The sequence below is a fragment of the Myotis daubentonii genome, chromosome 4, assembly GCF_963259705.1.
Source record: "Myotis daubentonii chromosome 4, mMyoDau2.1, whole genome shotgun sequence".
Classification (NCBI taxonomy): Eukaryota; Metazoa; Chordata; class Mammalia; order Chiroptera; family Vespertilionidae; genus Myotis; species Myotis daubentonii.
The window spans coordinates 15509738-15528112 of record NC_081843.1 but is presented as its reverse complement, the minus strand read 5'-3'; the positions used below and the strand labels follow the sequence as shown (position 1 = coordinate 15528112).

General features: G+C 43.2%; 1 protein-coding gene across 2 annotated transcripts in view; it reads left to right on the top strand.

Moving 5' to 3' along the window:
- Positions 1-18375, top strand: part of MEFV (MEFV innate immunity regulator, pyrin) — a 42841-nt gene that overhangs the window by 17693 nt on the left and 6773 nt on the right. Inside the window, exons 1-4 of one of the 2 annotated variants that reach the window (XM_059692897.1) lie at positions 9075-10284; positions 13913-14731; positions 16563-16942; positions 17376-17471. In XM_059692897.1, coding sequence (XP_059548880.1) covers positions 10008-10284; positions 13913-14731; positions 16563-16942; positions 17376-17471 — 1572 coding nt within the window. In that variant the 5' untranslated portion in view covers positions 9075-10007. Of the gene's footprint in view, positions 1-9074; positions 10285-13912; positions 14732-16562; positions 16943-17375; positions 17472-18375 lie in introns of those variants that run through there. The other variant, XM_059692899.1, reaches the window with a different exon arrangement.

The window sequence follows — 18375 nt, the reverse complement described above, 5'->3', positions numbered from 1 at the left end:
AGACTAACCTTATAACCAGTTCTCTGGCACTTACTATGTTATCTCAGACAAGTTATTAAACCTTGTTAAGTCCCAAACCTCAGTCCTCTCATCAGTTTTGAGGGGATAATTCTATACCCATTTTATAACATTGGATAAGGATTAAATAAGCTAACGTATAGGATGCTTAGAATGGTACCTAGCACTTAGTGTGAAAATAAATATTAACTGTTATTTTAAAAAATTAGCTGTGCCCTAGCCGGTTTGGCTCAGTGGATAGAGCATCTGCCTGTGGACTGAAGTGTCCCGGGTTTGATTCTAGTCAAGGTCACATGCCCGGGTTGCAGGCTCAACGGGCAGGAGGCAGCTGATCAATGATTCTCATCATTGATGTTTCTATCTCTCTCTCCCTCTCCCTCTCTGAAATCAATCAATCATACCTCCTGGATGATTATTGTAGAATGTGTATGGGAATGTTTGCAAAACTACACATAGCTTGGGATGAAAGATGAATCATTTGCTATGTAAGTTCCTTTTGATTTCAGGTTATTAATGGGTACTTAAAGCTAGTTGGACTTTCAGAGTTACTCAAAATTACTTTTATTTTTATTTTTTTAAAATATATTTTATTGATTTTTTACAGAGAGGAAGGGAGAGAGATAGAGAGTTAGAAACATTGATGAGAGAGAAACATCGATCAGCTGCCTCCTGCACATCTCCTACTAGGGATGTGCCCGCAACCAAGGTACATGCCCTTGACCAGAATCGAACCTGGGACCCTTCAGTCGGCAGGCCGACGCTCTATCCACTGAGCCAAACCGGTTTCGGCTTATTTTTTAAAATATATTTTTTAAACACGTTATTTTGTGTCTTTTTTATTTTATTTTATTTTTTGAATATATTTTATTGATTTTTTACAAAGAGGAGGGGAGAGGGACAGAGAATTAGAAACATCGATGAAAGAGAAACATGGATCAGCTGCCTCCTGCACAACCCCTACTGGGGATGTGCCCACAACCAAGGTACATGCCCTTGACTGGAATTGAACCTGGGACCCTTGAGTCCGCAGGCCGACGCTCTATCCACTGAGCCAAACCGGTTACCGCTATTTTTTTATAATTTTATTGATTTCAGAGAGAAAGGGAGAGGGCAAGAGAGAGAGAAACATCAATGAGAGAGAAGCATTGATCAGCTGCCTTCTGCACGACCCCCACTGGGGATTGAGCCCACAACCTGGGCATGTGCCCTTCACCAAAATGGAAACCAGGACCCTTCAGTCTGCAGGCCGATGCTCTATCTATTGGGCCAAACCAACTAGGGCCAGATATCAATTTTTATTTTAAAATCTCTTAACTGAAATTAGCCAGAACATAATTCCAAAAGTCTCACTTTTGCGTTTATCTTCTCTTGGAACTCAGTAACCTAATTTAGATAATTCTTTTGTCAAAATATTAAAATCATTGTCCCACCAGCATGGCTCAGTGATTGAGCATTGACCTATGAACCAGGAGGTCACGGTTTGATTCCTGGTCAAAGCACATGTCTTGGTTGCAGGCTCAATCCCTGGTGCGGATGTGCAGGAGGCAGCTGGTCAATGATTCTCTCTCATCATTGATGTTTCTCTCTCTCCTTCTCCCTTCCTCTCTGAAAGCAATAAAAAAATATTTAAAAAATTTTAAAAAAACATAATGTAAGACTAATTTAGTGCATTACTATAACATAGAATTAATTCACTCCTATGGGAGCACAATAGCCTTGGATTAAGCACAAAAGGAGTTTTTCCCTCATTTTGGTTTTGTTTTAATATTGAAAAACTGCCTGGCAGAGATAAAATAATCCTGAAAAGGAGGTAGATATAGAGGCTGTCTGCCCCAGAAATCAGCTTGAGTTCAGGCAAAACTGATGGTGATCCAAATATTATGCTTCCAGTCTTTCTTACAACCATGATTTCCAGTACCACATCCTGGCCTGAGCTTCCCAGTGAAGCATAGAGATATCACCACATGGGTGAAGGGATTACAGGATTCCGAGTAAATGAAACAATTATTTGACTTTGAAATGAGTGTTCATTGGGTATGAGGGAAGAAAGAAAAGAAAAATCAGCCTAATTGGAGCAAAAACTTTTGCATCTACATAGGTGTTTGTATCATCCCATTACTGGTTTAACTCTTTCCCTTGGAACAAGGTAACATGTTCCATTTCTATTTCTTTTCTCAAGTTTTGAGATTAGGAGAGAAAATAGAAGCAGAAAAAACTGGAAACTCTGCATCCATTCATTGTTCATTTAGAGGGGAATGATCTCCATAGTTTGTTTTACTAAAAATGTTTATAAGCCCTAGCAGGTTTGGCTCAGTGGATAGAGCATCAGCCTTCAGACTGAAAGGTCCTGGTTTGATTCTGGTCAAGGGCACACACCTCGGTTGCAGGCTCAATCCCTGGCCCTGGTCAGGGTGCATGCGGGAGGCAACCAATTGATATGGCTCTCCCACATCGATGTTTCTCTCTCTGTGTCTCTTCCTCCCTTCTACTCTCTCTAAAAATCAGTGGAAAAATATCCTCAGGTGAGGATTAACAACAACAACAAAAAATGTTTACAAAATCAATGTGGAAATCCCCAGATTTAGCAAAGCTTATAGATCATCATAACCACTCTATAGAAAGAGAGCCCAGAGAACTTCAACCTAAAAGAACCTGTCAATGTTAAACTTATTGAGCAGCAGAGGATTAATTTAGAAGAGGAAACTTATAAGTGCCCTGACTGTGGGAAAAGCTTCCTTCTCAGACCTTTATAGACACCAGTGCCTCCACACAGGGGAGAGATCCTGGGAATTCACTACATTTTATGGAAATCAATTTGACAGTGTGTTTGAAGAATCTTGAAATGTTACTCCTCTTTGATCAAGCAGTTCCATGTCTGAGAAACTATGCTGACAGGAGAAACCAAAGCAAAACAAAACAGCAACAAAAAATCTTCATGATGCAGGCCCTGAACGTGGCAATAAGCACTGCATGTGATTCCTGCCCCACCCCAAGTCAGAATAACTTTCTTCTGGGTCCCCAGTGCTTTGTTTAGGCCTCATTTTCAGCACTTAACACAGTTTACCTTAGCTAGGCAGGTCAGTTGCAGTCATACTATGACCTGTGTCTTCCTCTGCCCTTATGCTACATCAACATCACCCAGGACTGGAATTTTACAGGGTAGAGAACATCTATTCATATCTTCATCCTGTAAAGTGCCCTGTACATATTAAACATTAATAAGTGCTTGTAGCATTGAGTCAAGAAATAGAAAATATCTCTTGGAAACTAGGAACACACAACATTGCAATGGATATGCCTAGTTATACTGAGTATTTTGAAAGGGGTGAAAAACATTGCTGCCCTTATAAGTATTATAAAGATTAAGTGAAATATATTTAAATGCAGGCTCTTTACAAAATAAACTTTCAATAAATAAAATTGTATTTTATTTCTAGTCTTTGTTGTTTAATGATAAAAAAAATTTATGAGCTTCCCTCTAAGTACAGCTTTGGTTACTTCACATAATTTTTATATAGAATACTCTCCTTATTGATGATTTCAGAATAGTTTGTCATTGCTGTTTTTAACTTATTTCACCTTTGAGCCAAGAGTTGATCAACTGGATAATCTGGTCAAGAAAATTTATTAAACTTTTTAACTGCATTGGTTAGAAAATGAAATTCATTCTATTTCTGCTTTGGAAGTCTATTAGGATTTTTCTGGTAGACTTATATTTGATAAAACTTGCTAAGTATTCTAAAGGCTCTAGGAAACAAGGGCTCTGTTTATAAAACAACAAATCTAAAGTAGCCTGGCCTCTCAAGTACTTTTCTATGTTTGGAAGCATCCTTCATGCTTATGTGAAGGGGAAGTGAGAAAAGTTTGCGTTGCTTCCCATTCTGCCTCCTGGGTTTTTGTTTTGTTTTGTTTTTACTTCCTCTTATCTGTTAAAAGTTTTTAAAAACAACTATTCTGTGTATTTTATAAAGCAGTTGTTAATAGCTGCTTAGCTACTGAATGCAGTAAAAATAGGAGGCTAAAGGATCTAGGAGAGAACTCATCCCTTTCTCTAGCTAAGATAGTCCTCCCTAAGATACCATAGTTGTTTGTCTTCTTGAAAGCAAAGAGAACCTGCAGGGGTCATATTAAAATTTTTGCAATTGTGACCTTCCAGAATCTCCATGAATTCTTTCACAGTGTGATGAGGATGTTGTCTAGGCTGAAATCAAGGGGATCAGGGAATAGACTGGTGAATCGGCTCCCAAGGAGCTCACAATATAGAGGGGGTTGAGAGACTTTATGCTTTTCCCTCCTGCACTTGCAGTCACCTTCACATTCCTGAAAAACCATCCTAAGGGCCCTCCAGGAAACTTGGATCTTTATTTCTAGCCTAGTGATCTGGGTTGAATAATCTCAGAATCAGCTAACGCTTAGTTAGTCTCAAGCCTCCTCGCCTGACTCTGCTTTCTCTCTCTTCAAGTCCCCCCTGTAAAGCTGTGGAATGGGGTGAGGAGAGCTCACCTCTTGGCCTTTCCTTAGCACTTACAGTCAGTTTAACCAGCCCCCAAATCTGAGCGTTTTAACTACTGAGATGAGGATTTTTTTCCCTAAAATGAGAACTGGTGCGAGAACAGTTTACTCACAATCTCCAGGGGTGGGGAAATTTTTTCTGCCAACGGCCATTTGTATATTTATAACATCGTTCAAGGAGCATACAAACTCTACAACTTAAAAAGTAGCCTGCTATATTTGGTCAAACATTAATTGGCAGGGCCAGACCAAATGATTTTGAGGACCTCATACAGCCCAAGAGCCAGATTATTCCCCACCCCTGAACCATTGATTCTCAGCTTTGTGCATATTGGAATCACCTTTGGAGCTTTGAAAAGTTTGGATGCTTAGCCCTGGCTGGTGTTGCTCAGTGGTCAGAGCATCAGCTCATGCACCAAAGGGTTGCAGGTTCAATACCGGGCCCAATAAGGGCACATTCAGGAGGCAACCAATGGTGTGTCTCTTTCACATCGATATTTCTCTCTCTCTTTGCCTCTCCCTCCATCCTTTTCTCCTTCCCTCCCTCCCAAGTCAATGGAAAAATATTCTCCGGTGAGGATTAATAAAAAAAAAAAAACAGTTCTGATGACTAGTGTCTTAGTCTATTAGGGTTGCTATAACAGCATATCACAGCCTGGGTACCTTATAAACAGCAGATATTTGTTTTTCACAGTATTGGTTATTGGAATTCCAAGATCAGAGTGCCAGTATGGTTAGGTGAGTGCCCTCTTACAGAATGCAGACTGCCAGTCTCTATGTTCTCCCTCACATAGTGGAAGGGGCCAGGGAGCTCTATGGGGTCTCTTATAAGAGGATTAATACCATTAATGAGGGCTCTACCTTCATGACAAAGCAATTCCCAAAGGCTCCACCTCCTAATAGCATCACATGAGGCATTAGTATTTCAACATATGAATTTTGAGGGGACACAAATATAGCATGTAAGTTCCACCCCCTAAAGGTTCTTTTTAAAAAATATATATTTTTAAAAATTGATTTCAAGAGGAAGGGAGAGGGAGAGATAGAAACATCAATGATGAGAATTATTGATTGGCTGCCTCCTGCACGCCCCCTACTGGGGATCGAGCCCACAACCTGGGCATGTGCCCTGACCTGGAATTGAACCCTGACCTGGTTCAGAGGTCAACGCTCAATCACTGAGCCTTGCAGGCTGGGCTAGAGATTCTGATATATTTGGTCTTGGCATCAGGATTTTCCAAAGATCCTCAGATATTTCTAACGTGCAACCGAAGTTGAGAACCACTGATCTAGACATTAATTTGAGCGATAGCGTAAGAGCCCACAACTCAAGCATGTTCCCTGACCAGGAATCAAACCCTGACCTCCTGGTTCGCAGGTCGATGCTCAACCACTGAGCAACACTGGCTAGGCAATTAGGTATTATTTAAGTTTTTGTTATAATAGTGAGCAAAACATGAAAGTCTTACTCTAACATTCTTGCTGTATTTTCTGTTTTGCCTTATTATTTTACAGTGAAAATGTATTCACAGATTATGTGTCATGTGCCATAAAATGTTTAAATACTCATTAAAAAACACAAAAATATATAGAGGGCATAAGGGGGGAAAGCACAACTCCTACCCCCAATTCTACTCTCAAGACGTTGCCATGTTATTTCTTGAGTCTTCCTTGAGATATTTACATTTTCATAATATTTTCTTATTATTTATACACATGGGATTATACTGTCACATTGTATTGTAAACATGCTCTTTTACTATATATTGACCATCTTTGCACACTAGCACATGGAAAACCACTGCATTGGTTTTTTTTGTTTTTTTTTAAAAATATATTTTATTGATTTTTTACAGAGAGGAAAGGAGAGGGGTAGAGAGTTAGAAACATCGATGAGAGAGAAACATCGACCAGCTGCCTCCTGAACACCCCCCACTGGGGATGTGCCCGCAACCAAGGCACATGCCCTTGACCGGAATCAAACCCGGGACCCTTCAGTCCGCAGGCCGCTTTACCCACTGAGCCAAACCAGTTAGGGCACACTGCACTGTTTTCAATGGATGCTGTACAATTCATGGAATAGATTCACCACAATTTACTAAGCCAGTACATGGTGACAGTCATTTAAGTTGTTACAATTGCTAACTGGCAGGTGTGGCAGGCAGGAGAATGCTCCAGATGGATGACAAGGATTTAAGTAAAAAGGTGGCCCTCAGACTATCATGCAGGTGAATACAGTCTAGTTATGTTTACCTGATATTAGAAAGTAGTCTTGCCCAGCCACGTTGGCTCAGTGGTTGAACGTCGACCTATGAACCAGGAGGTCATGGTTTGATTCCCCATCAGGGCACATACCCGGGTTGTGGGTTTGATCCCCAGTGTGGGGCATGCATGAGGCAGCCGGTCAGTGATTCTCATCATCGATGTTTCTATCTCCCTCTCCCTTCCTCTCTGAAATCAATAAAAATACATTTATAAAAAGGAAGTAGTCTTGATGGTGATCCCTGGTGGCGCACAGGAAGGGGAAGGCCAAAGGTGGCCTCAACCCAAACCAGATTCTTGTCCCGGAACAAGAAAGGATTCAAGAGCATGTCAGAAAGACTTGGCAAGGCACAGTACATTTATTAGAGTATGTACTCAAGAAAAAGGTTAAAAATGCATCCCAAGAGCTGTAATCCTATTTTCACACTTCTTCATTTAAAAACTAACTGGAACCTGAAATAAATGGAAGCTTTGTGAGACTCTCAGTGGCATCAAAACATCACTTTTCAAGAAGTCCTTTCCTCAGAATTGCCCATTGCAGAAGGTGTCCCTGCAATTGCAAAAGAGCCTGCTGCCGCCTGGAAAGCCCCACTTCCTATCCAATTCTGTCATAGGTGCTTTAGTCTCAGCTTAGAGGAGTTCCCTGGCCAGACAGGACGGGGTCAGAGACGTAAGAAACACGAAGGGCGCTGCAGTCATTGCACAATTTCATCATGTTTGTGTCAGCGGTGGGAGGCAGCTGCGTTTCTTCTACTGGTCCTGGTCCCAGAAACACCCCAGTCAACACCCTTCTGGCCCAACCTGAGAATTTCACACTCTGACATGTACACTGGAAATGTGCATGTGGGTTCATCCATTTTTTAGGAAAAACGTTGGGTTGGGGGTTATTTTCTCAGCAGGATCCAGAGAATTGGATGTCATCAGCTGTTAAACCAAAAGCACGGAATGCTCTGAAAAATACACAGCACGTGAGCCAATTGGACAATAAGATAAATGCAATCAACCGCAACTCATTGAAGCCTTGGTCTCAGGCTGGTCACACACAGAGCTGTTTGTTCAGCCAGGCACCAGAATGTTGTCACTGACATTTTGAGCATCATTGGTCAGCTGAAAAGGTGATATCCATAAAGTGATGCATAGTCAAATAATAAATTATCATACAGAGAGACAATATTGCAAAGTGGCTAATAGAGTGGGTTTGAATCCTGTCTGTAAATGGGGTGATGAATCCTGCCCTGAAGGGGAGCTGCAGAAATGCTGGAGATGATGGGGATAAAGCAAGCTGTGCCGGGCACAGAGCCTGCACTGTTGGAGGGTAACTGCATTACCAACAAAACATCAGCAAAAAAATGTCATGAGAAAGACAAAGTTTTAACCAGGATATGGATGACAAGTGACAGTCTACGTGATAGAAATATCGCCATTTTGCAACCACCACTGTAGCAACTGATTTAGGAAAGGATCATCAATGAATGCTAAAACCACGGATGAAAGATTGCGGGAGGACCAGACACTTCTGCACAATAGGTTACTTATTAATTACAAAGAAAAATGTCCCTTTACAATGGAAAGGTCTCGAGGATTCCTGAATGTACCCCCAGTCAAATAATGGGGAAACAGCCACACAAATCTAAGTTGAGGAACTTCTGCTTAGAATAGACTTTCCAGAACATTAATATCTTGAAAGAATTAAAGAAAAAAAGAGCATGGAAGTGTGAAAGTGGTCTAGCTGGAAGGAGACTATAGAGACATAACTACTAAAAGCAACACATAATCTCTGATTGGTCCTGGACTGAAAAAAACGAAGCTGCCCAGGACATTACCAGGACAACTGAGGAAGTTTGATTTGACAACGTTAAATTTCCTGAGTGTAATGACTGTATTCTGATTATTTGAAATAACATACTGGCATCTTTGTTCTTAGTATTTTGGGTATCTAGAGTATTTGGAGTGATATCTGATAATGTCTTAAATTCATTACCAAACAGTTAAAAAAAAGTGGTGCATGAATATGAGAGAGAGAGAGAGAGAGGAGATCATCACCAAATACTATGAAATATAAACAGTTTGTGAATCCAAGGGGAGATATATATATATATATATATATATATATATATATATATATATACACACACACACACACACACACACACACACACACACACACATACATGTGTGTGTGTGTGTGTGTGTGTGTGTGTGTTCATTGTACTATGCTCTCAACTTTTCTGTAGGTTTGAAATTTTTTAAAACAAAACGTTGGGGATAAAGATCAGGGTATGCGGAAAGACAGAAGCAGTTAACTGAGGAACAAGTCAGTTCACCTCAAGTACAACATCCATGAGCGCCCTTGAGGACCCCTCAATGGGACACCTATGTCTTATTTCCCTTGTTTCTCCAGCATCCTCACACGGTGTTCAGAATATGTGTTTCACAAACGAGCGTGGATGAGTGCCCTCTCGCTTGGGTTTGCTCCCAGGAAGCCAGGGCAGAGTCAGCCCTGGGAACAAACAAATCGGGATGGTGCTGCTGAGCGTGGCACTCTGAGGCTCTCGTGTTGCTGGTGGTACCAGGCAACTGGAACTGAATCAACGGGTGGTACCAGGCTTGTCTCCTGGCAGTGCCCTTCTTGCCTTGCCTGCCTTCTTGGGCAGGAAACCATAAACCTTGCAGGGCTGTATTTGCTGCTCCCTATTCTCCTCACCACTGGCTTTGGAGGGTCAGTAAAACCCCAAGAGTCTGGAGAATAGTTGGCCAGAGGGGTTGACCCTCATCATGGTCCTCTCCAGCGTGGGACCAGGGACTCTGGTTCCCACACCCCAGCCCTGAATCTTGGAAGTAGGAGAGAGGGAAGCATCTGAGTGCCTGCCGAAGGATCAAGAGGCTGGAATCCAATTCCAGACCCTCCCTCACAGACTTACCCACCTCTCTACAACCCAACCTTGGAGATAAGAGCTGGGCCACTGAGGACCACACGTGTGGCAAGGCATTGAGCCCTCCCAGCTGGAAAAGCCTCTGAATCTGCGACAAAGGGAACACAAAGCCAGCAATGACTCTCATAACCTCAATTCCCACCAAAGCACAAAGCATTTCCTGTCCCTTTTCCGTTATTTCACAAGCTGCCTCTTCTCACTTACCCACTGGGCTCAAGGACAGAGGGCCTTTTCTCCTCCCAGAAGCCAGACAGCTGGCTCTGGCCTCTCCTGGTCAACACCATGGCCAAGACCCCGAGTGACTATCTGTTGCGCTCCCTGGAGGAGCTGGTGCCCTATGACTTTGAGAAATTCAAGTTCAAGCTGCAAAACACCAGCCTGGAGAAGGAGCAACAGCGGATACCCCGAGGCCTGCTCCCGTCAGCCAGGCCGGTGAAGCTGGCCAGTCTTCTGCTCAGCCACTACGGGGAGAAGTATGCTGTGCAGCTGACCCTGCAGGTCCTGAGGGCCATGAACCAGCACCTCCTGGCAGAGGAGCTCCACAGGGCTATTGACCCAGGTGAGCAGACCCCCATGTCCCCTCCTCTGCTGGCTGTTCGTGAGGTGGGGTGGAAGGTGCAAGAATGAGCATGTGTTTGGACCAGTGCACTCTGACTTGGGGACTAGGAGTCCCACTCTATCAAGATGTTAGTGATTTGGCCAAGCAAGTCTTACTCCCTGCTTTGGAGCTGAACTAAGGTTCCCAATGGCTTAAAAGGGTGGTGTCGGGAGTAGGCAGCTGAGATTCTGACTCAGGGAAGGATCAGGAGAGGCAGGAGCTAGATGACTGTTCCCAGAGAATTCCTCATGTTATTGATAATTAACACGTATGCACAGACGAGTCCCTGGGTGAGCAAAAGTGGCTTGCTAACCAATCGTATTAACAGGGTTGATAGGTAATCTTTTTATTGTTACCCACATAATTTTAGTTTTGAGTTTTTAATAATTTTTTATTGATTGATTTTAGAGAGAGAGAGGGAGAAATACAGATTTGTTGTCTTACTTATTTATGCATTCATTGGTTGTTTCTTGCATGTGCCCTGACTGGGGATCGAGCCCACAACCTTGGCATATGGGGACGACACTCTAATCAACTGAACTACCTGGCCAAGACTTGAGTTTTTCTTTTTTTAAACAAACAAACAAACAAATTCCATCACCAATTATCCCTACTATACCTTCTTTCACCTCCACCCACCCTTTTCCCCCTGCAATTGAGTTCTTTGCTAACACGTTTTACAAAGGCATTTAAAAATTGTTCACGAGGACTTTCTCCTCATTTCTTTTCCTTCCTCTCTTCCTTCCCTACCTTCCTTCTCCCTTTCTTTTTCTTCCTTTCTCTCTTCTCTCCTCTTCCTTCCTTTCATCTTTTCTTTCCTCTTTTCCTTCCTTCTCCTGCTTCTTCTTCTGTCTTTTGCTGTACTTTCCAATTTTGTTATATTGTGATTAGCTAATGTGGCCTATTCAATTTCTGCTTTTAAAGACTTTTTAAAGATTTTGGAGGATGGCTCACACATGATCATTAAAAAAAAATATTCTTTGGTGTTTGAATTTTTCTTCTATTTCTACACTTTAAGAATACATTAGAGCCCTGGCTGGTTTGGCTCACTGGATAGAGCATCAGCCCTCGGACTGGGGGGTCCCGGGTTCGATTCTGGTCAAGGGCATGTACCTTGGTTGCGGGCACATCCCCAGTGGGGGGTGTGCAGGAGGCAGCTGATCGATGATTCTCTCTCATCGATGTTTCTGGCTCTCTATCCCTCTCCCTTCCTCTCTGTAAAAAATCAATAAAATATATTTTAAAATAAAAGAATACATTAGAAATTATTTTCATGTGTTTCTATGTGGTAGAACAGTTTAAATAACAAAAATTATCTGCTCTTTGAAAAAGTGACAGAACTAAACCAACTGTAATCTGAATCCAGAATAATTTGATGAATGGAATTTTTAAATTAGTCTTTCATGCTCTAAAATCTGCATCTTTAGGATTTCTCACCAGTTCTTAAGTCAGTTTTGAAAACTCCTGTTTTCCTACAAAGCCAACAGCAAAGTGTTTTAAACTACTCTGAAGTAATTTCAATAAGAGCTTCCTCAAACCAAATATTAAGGTGCTAATTACAGGGTATCTTCATCTCTTTATTAGAGTAGTGGTTTTCAAATTATATCTGAGGGTGATATTTCAGGGATTCCTTTGAATTTTAGCAAATACTTGATTTAAATTTTATTAAATTTGTTACTAACAAGACTAACAAATTAATGTTAAAATGTATCAGTAACCAAATTTTAAAATACTGAAGGCCACCAGTGTGATAGTTCATGCTGTACCTGAACTCCTTTTTATGTAAATCTTGGAATTAAGCCTTTTCTGTCATTTCTGTTTTATTAAACAGTATCCTGACATTTCCAGGCAAGCTGTGTGTTGTTTTCTTTCATTACCATTTACACTTACTTATCTGTGTGAGTTGTGATTTTCTTCACCTCATGAAACCAAATGAAAAACAAATAAATTACTTCCTAAATCATAACCCAATTTCAAAATTTTGGCCAAACAACTTAATTATCGTTTTCCAGTTCTATTGAGAAATAACCAACATATATTACGTATAAGTTTAAGGCATGCAGCATAATGTTTCATTTACATATATTGTGAAATGATTGCCAAATAGGTTAACACCCATCTTCTCATCTGGTAAAATGAGAACTCGGGATTTATGCTCTTAACTTTCCAGTACAAAATGCAGCAATGCGGAAATTCCTCTCACCCCTAACTGTCTGGGGGTACTGCCACCTAGTACCCTCTTCAAATGAAATTACTCTCTTGAGGGTTTTCGGGCATGAATAATGTGAATTCGGGCTGAAGCATAAGAAAGAGGACTTGTGTTTACAAATCTTCAGGAGAGATTTTCTTTTTCTGCTCTATCTGATGTCAACATCTACAGGTACACATCCAGCTGTTCCCTTCTGTATGGAAGGTTTTCTTTAAAACCTTTAAATATGGATTTTCAAACACTCAGGAGTAGAGGATACTAAGATGAAGTCTCTTTGTACCCATCACCCTTCAATGATTACCACTACTTTGCCATTCTGAATACTTCTATTCTTCCCTTGCTTACTGTGATAATTGAGTTTTGTTTTCCTGGTGAGTTTTGTTTGTTTGTTTTTTATTAAAGTAACATTGGTTGATAATATCATATAAATTTCTGGTATAATTATAATTTGATAACTGTATACACTATATAGAGCAGGGGTTCTCAACCTTCCTAATGCTGCGACCCTTTAATACAGTTCCTCATGTTGTGGTGACCCCCAACCATAAAATTATTTTCGTTGCTACTTCAAAACTGTAATGTTGCTACTGTTATGAATCGTAATGTAAATATCTGATATGCAGGATGTATTTTCATTGTTACAAATTGAACATAATGAAAGCATAGTGATTAATAAAACAAAAATCTAATTATATGTTTTCCGATGGTCTTAGGCAACCCCTGTGAAAGGGTCTTTTGACCCCCAAAGGGGTCGCTACCCACAGGTTGAGAACCGCTGATACAGAGTGTGCTCATCATCAAAAGTCTAATTTCCACCTGTTAATTCTTTATTGATTGATCTTATAAGGGGATTCTTTACTGATTGATTTTATAATCACACACAAATTTATACCAATAAACTAGGATTTTATTTATGTATGAAGAATTCTGTTTTTGGAATTCTGATATTGGAAACAAATCCTCCTGCCTAAAAAGTTTGAAAGCACTATTTGAAAAATATATAACAAGTAGTATGTTCTTATTTCATGGTAATTTACTGCTATTGTCTAGACAGCCGTGGGCAAACTATGGCCTCCGGGCCGGATCCTGCCCGTTTGAAATGAATAAAACTATTGAAATAAAAGACCGTACCCTGTTATGTAATGATGTTTACTTTGAATTTATATTAGTTCACACAAACACTCCATCCATGCTTTTGTTCCGGCCCTCCGGTCCAGTTTAAGAGCCCATTGTGGCCCTCGAGTCAAAAAGTTTGCCCACCCCTGGTCTAGAATATTCTGAACTTCTCTAATTTCTGAGGGGATTCTCTCTTCTTTCCCCCCAGCCCTGGGCCCTAAGCACCTGACATTTTCATGCCTTTGCATCTCCTTGTCTTTTCAGAATACCCGATACAAGAAAGTGGCACTGACTGTCCAGCAATGTCTTGTTCCTCAGGGGAGAATAAGCCCAAGAGCCTGAAGATGCCAAATGGCCTGGAAGGGGACAGACAGCAGCAAAGTGGTGATGGAGCAGCCAGCCAGCCCGAGGCTGGGAAGGGGCCCCAGAAGAAGCCTCAGGGCAAACGGAGAGATCAGAAGGGCTCAGAGGGCCTGGATGTGCAGGGCAAGCCGGGGGCCAGGGGTGTGACTCTGTGTTCCAGGAGAAGCCCACTCCCCAGCAAGCAGCCAGGGGAGAAGGGCAGTGAGTCCAGTGTCGGGCTCCGCAGGAATGCCAGCTCTGCAGGAAGGCTCCAGGGGCTCTCCAGTGGGTCATATGCTGGGTCCCTGGGAAGGAAAGAAAGCAAGGCATCTGAAGCACGTTCACCTTCAAAAAAGAATCGACCCAGAAGTCTTGAATTTACCATTTCTTCCAGAGAGAGAGCTCTCTCCAATCTAGAAACTCTTCTGCCTCAGGAGAAAGTGAAAAGTGAGAATCTGGACTCAGCAGCTACCCCCAGCAAAGTGGCCACTCTGGATGTAGGGGCTACTATGGCTGTTGAGAAAGGCTCCAGAAATCCAGAACATTCTGTGACCATGGATAGGGGAACACTCAGGAACACACTTTCCAATGTACTGTTGGATGGAAAGGAGACGACCTGGGAGCATCCAGAATACACAGCACTTTTGGAGAAAAATAGAATTGAGGGTCCAGAGACCCCTAAGACCTTGGGGGAGGCAGTAGGCAGTGAGCTTTCAAATCCAGAAGTCCCCCCGTCTTCAGGTAAGAAAGGACCCCAGAATCCAGAAGACCTGGTGTCCTTAGGAAGGGAGACCTCCACAGACCTCCTTTTATCCCCCTCTGTAGTTACTGGACCTTTGGTTGCCCCCTAAGGTCCCCAACCCTTTGAGAATCTGTTGGAGGCTGTAAATCCTGGAGGAAAAAAAATGCACATCTTCACAAATCGTTGTTTCAAATGTGTTAGTTCTTACACACTCTGAAATGCTTTAGAGTCCCGGGCTTTATGAACCCCAGGTTGAGTATCTGGGAAAGACGGGGTAAAAATATCCGCTTCTCTCAATACCCCCAGAGCAGTGTGTCATGGGGTTGAGAATCTACCATTTGCCTCTCTCTGGGCAGAGAGAAGAGCTGTTGGCCAAAACCCTAGGTCTCTTACTGAGGAGGAAGAAATTAGGATTATGTTGGGTTTTGAATGACAGAAACACTATAGTAACAGTAACTAAACAAGATAGAAGTTCGTTCCTCTTTCACATAAATCATACACAGTTGGTCCAGGGCAGATGTGGTACCCTATGGGCCAAAACCCAGGCTCCTGCTGTTTTTCTTCTCATCAAGTTTGCTTTTAAACTCATGGTCTCAGATAGTGGCATCCTCATTCCAGGAAGCAGGATAGAGAGACAAAGAACAGTATCACTTAGGGAAAGTTTCTAGAAGTTTCCAGGAGTTCCTAGAAGCTGGTTGTGACAGCTCCATCTACATCCCTCTAGTCAGAATATAGTCAAATGGCCACAACCAACTGCAAAGGAGGCTGAGAAATGTAGTTTTATTTGGGGGGTGTTGAGTCGGAGGAATCAGCCATATGGACAACGAACAATTCTATCACAAGGGAAGGAGGCGAGAATGATTATTGGGGGACTTCTTACAGTCTCACAGACATAGAAATTTCTGAAAGGAAGAGGTGGGAGGGCCCTAATGGATTGTGTTTCTATTTCTTCTTGGATCTCCTGTTATTTCTGCCTTTCTTTTTTTAATTTTTAAAGTTTATTTTAGAGAGAAAAGGGGAGGGAGAAGAAAGGGAGGGAAAGAGATATATATTTATTTATTGTTCTACTGTTCCACTTATGCATTCATTGGTTGATTCTTGTATGTGCCCTGACCTGGGATCAAACCTGCAACCTTGGCGTATCAGGACAATGCTGTACCAGCTAAGCTACCCGGCCAGGACCTGTCATTTCTGCTTTGTAAAGTTGTGCTATGGTCTTGGGGCAGAGCTAGTCATAATAACATGGCAGATTACACCCTTTAGCCTTAGAAAAATCCCCTTCTTTACTTTCATTTCATACTCCATGAACCTGGGTGTGAAAGGCGGTCCATTTGTTCCTTCATTTAACGCACTTTCCCAAAGGCTCACCAGGTTCCAGGGACTTTGCTAGGGGCGGGGGCGTCTGGCTCTGAGCCAGTCAATGTCTCCTGGGCGCTTCCTACTCAAGTCATGAGTGGCCTGGGTGGTTTTAAGTGCTAAAGCAAACACTAGTCAAAATGTCTTGCTGTCTTTATATCAACTGCTAGATCAGTGTGTGTATGGGAGGAAGGCATAGGATTTACAGCAAAAGGCCTTTCTTTAGGATAAGTCCCCAAGAATTCCAGGTCTCAGGGCTGTCATGAGATCTAGCCCTTAACTCTCAGTCAAAGGGACTTGTCTGCTGCCTTGCTGGAGAGGAATCGGAGGGGGGCAAGCTAGGAAGTGGCCACAGTTCAATGGAGAACTCCTGAGTCCCGGGTGTGGGCTCTTTCTCCGCTGTGCTTTTGCGTCACCCCTTCGTCACATCTGGGGGTTGTCACTCAGGGGATTTTTCTACTGCTGTGTTCACAGGGAGGCTGCAGGATGAAGCTGTGTGTCCCCTCTCCCGGGCCCAGGAAGGAGATCTGGTTGGTAGCACTTGTGTGCATGATTCCTGGAGCTGCTCCATTGCTTCTAAGGATCCCAAGGCCTCAGATGGTTGCTTGCCCAACTGCCTCAGGTGTCAGGTCTCGCTCCCAGGGAAGAGTTCTGGAGGCATCGAGCCGCAGGAGGGCCCATCGATGGGCAGCCTGAGCCCCACGCCCCAGCCGCAATGTACGCGTCACAGGAAGCAGGTCCAGCTGCTCTTCTGCGAGGACCACAGGGAGCCTATTTGCCTCATCTGCAGCCTGAGTCAGGAGCACCGAGGCCACCGGGTGCGCCCCATCGAGGAAGCTGCCCTGGAATACAAGGTAGGGCTTCCTGCCTGGGGGCCCTTCTCTGCTGGGCACTTGGACATGTGGGGGCCTGCTTCCTGTGCCCAATGACGCTAGGAGGTTGGTGCATTAGCTGCCACTCTTGAGCTGTAAATGGCAAAAACACAATATAAACCTGGACAGCAAAGAAAAACTTTACCAGTGCAGGTAGCTGAGAGGTCCAGGGGCCTTGCTGCAGGTATGGCGAAGTGCAGGTGCTCACAGGAGGTCGTCAGAATTTCTCTTCCTCTTGGCTCTGCTTCCCTTAGTGTGATGGATCCCTTCTTTCTCTTTCCTGGGCACCCTCCCTTTGCTTCTGGCTGCAGCACCCTCAGCGTTATGCCCTAAAGCAGATTCTCCCCTCTAGAGTTGGCACCAACTGAACATAGCTGGAGCCAAGTTTAAGCTTCAACAAATGCTCTTTGTCCAGGAGCAAATTCAGAAGGAGCTGGAGCATCTGAAGGCGCTGAGATCATCTGGAGAAGAGCAGAGATCTGAAGGGGATAAGAACACTGCAAACTTCCTGGTAAGGCAAAGGGTGTTCTATGGCCAGTCCTCACTCAGGTTCACCCCTGCAGGAGGGAGGGACAGAGAGTAAACAGGGGTCTGCAAGGTTCCATTCTGGTTCACGGGGAGGCAGAGTTGATCCTATGTTTAGAATGATCTGCTCTTGGCTGCAGTGGGGGGAGGGGTACGGGTGTCCAAGGATGAGCTGGTCCCTAGAGCTCGGAGGGAGGGGCATCTCTGAGGACCTTGTCACACTTGCGCATTCTCACCACAAAATGGTTTAGAGGAACTAATGCCAGTGCCTGTGGCTGAGGGATGGGCTTGAGGAACAGGGAGGACTTTACAACTCTGAATACTTCTCTTTATTGCTCTCAGCATTGTTCTCCATTTTTTTTTTTTTACAAAAACCATATTGATTTTTAAAATTCAAGCGCTTAAAGTACACATTTTCTTTAGAACCGCAGTCTTGCAATGCCACAGATTACTGCCTTCCTCTGTGGAGCTGGTGTCCAGCCTCCTGGATGTGTACATTGCTTCCACTTTACCTGCAAGCGAAGGCACCTACCCCAAGGCGCTTCGACTTACCTCATGCACTTTTGCTGGTTGGATCCTGTCTCCCTCGCTGGGTTCCAGATTTCTTTTGGGACCCATCACATTGCAATGGGAAACAGGCAAAGATAAAAAAGAATGGGAGGAAGGTGGCATTGGCCCAGTGCCTGACTTTTGGGAAACTCCTAAATTGTAGTAAAATAAAAACCCTTTCCTATAACCCCAGGAGGCTTCAAACTTATGGATGGAACAGAGGTCAGGGATGTCAGGAATCTGAGCTGCTCAGGGAAACTAGGGAGACAAGAGGGTCTAGCCTTCACTTAAGAAATTCACAGTGGCCCACACACTGAAGGGTCAAGGGCACGTACCTTGTT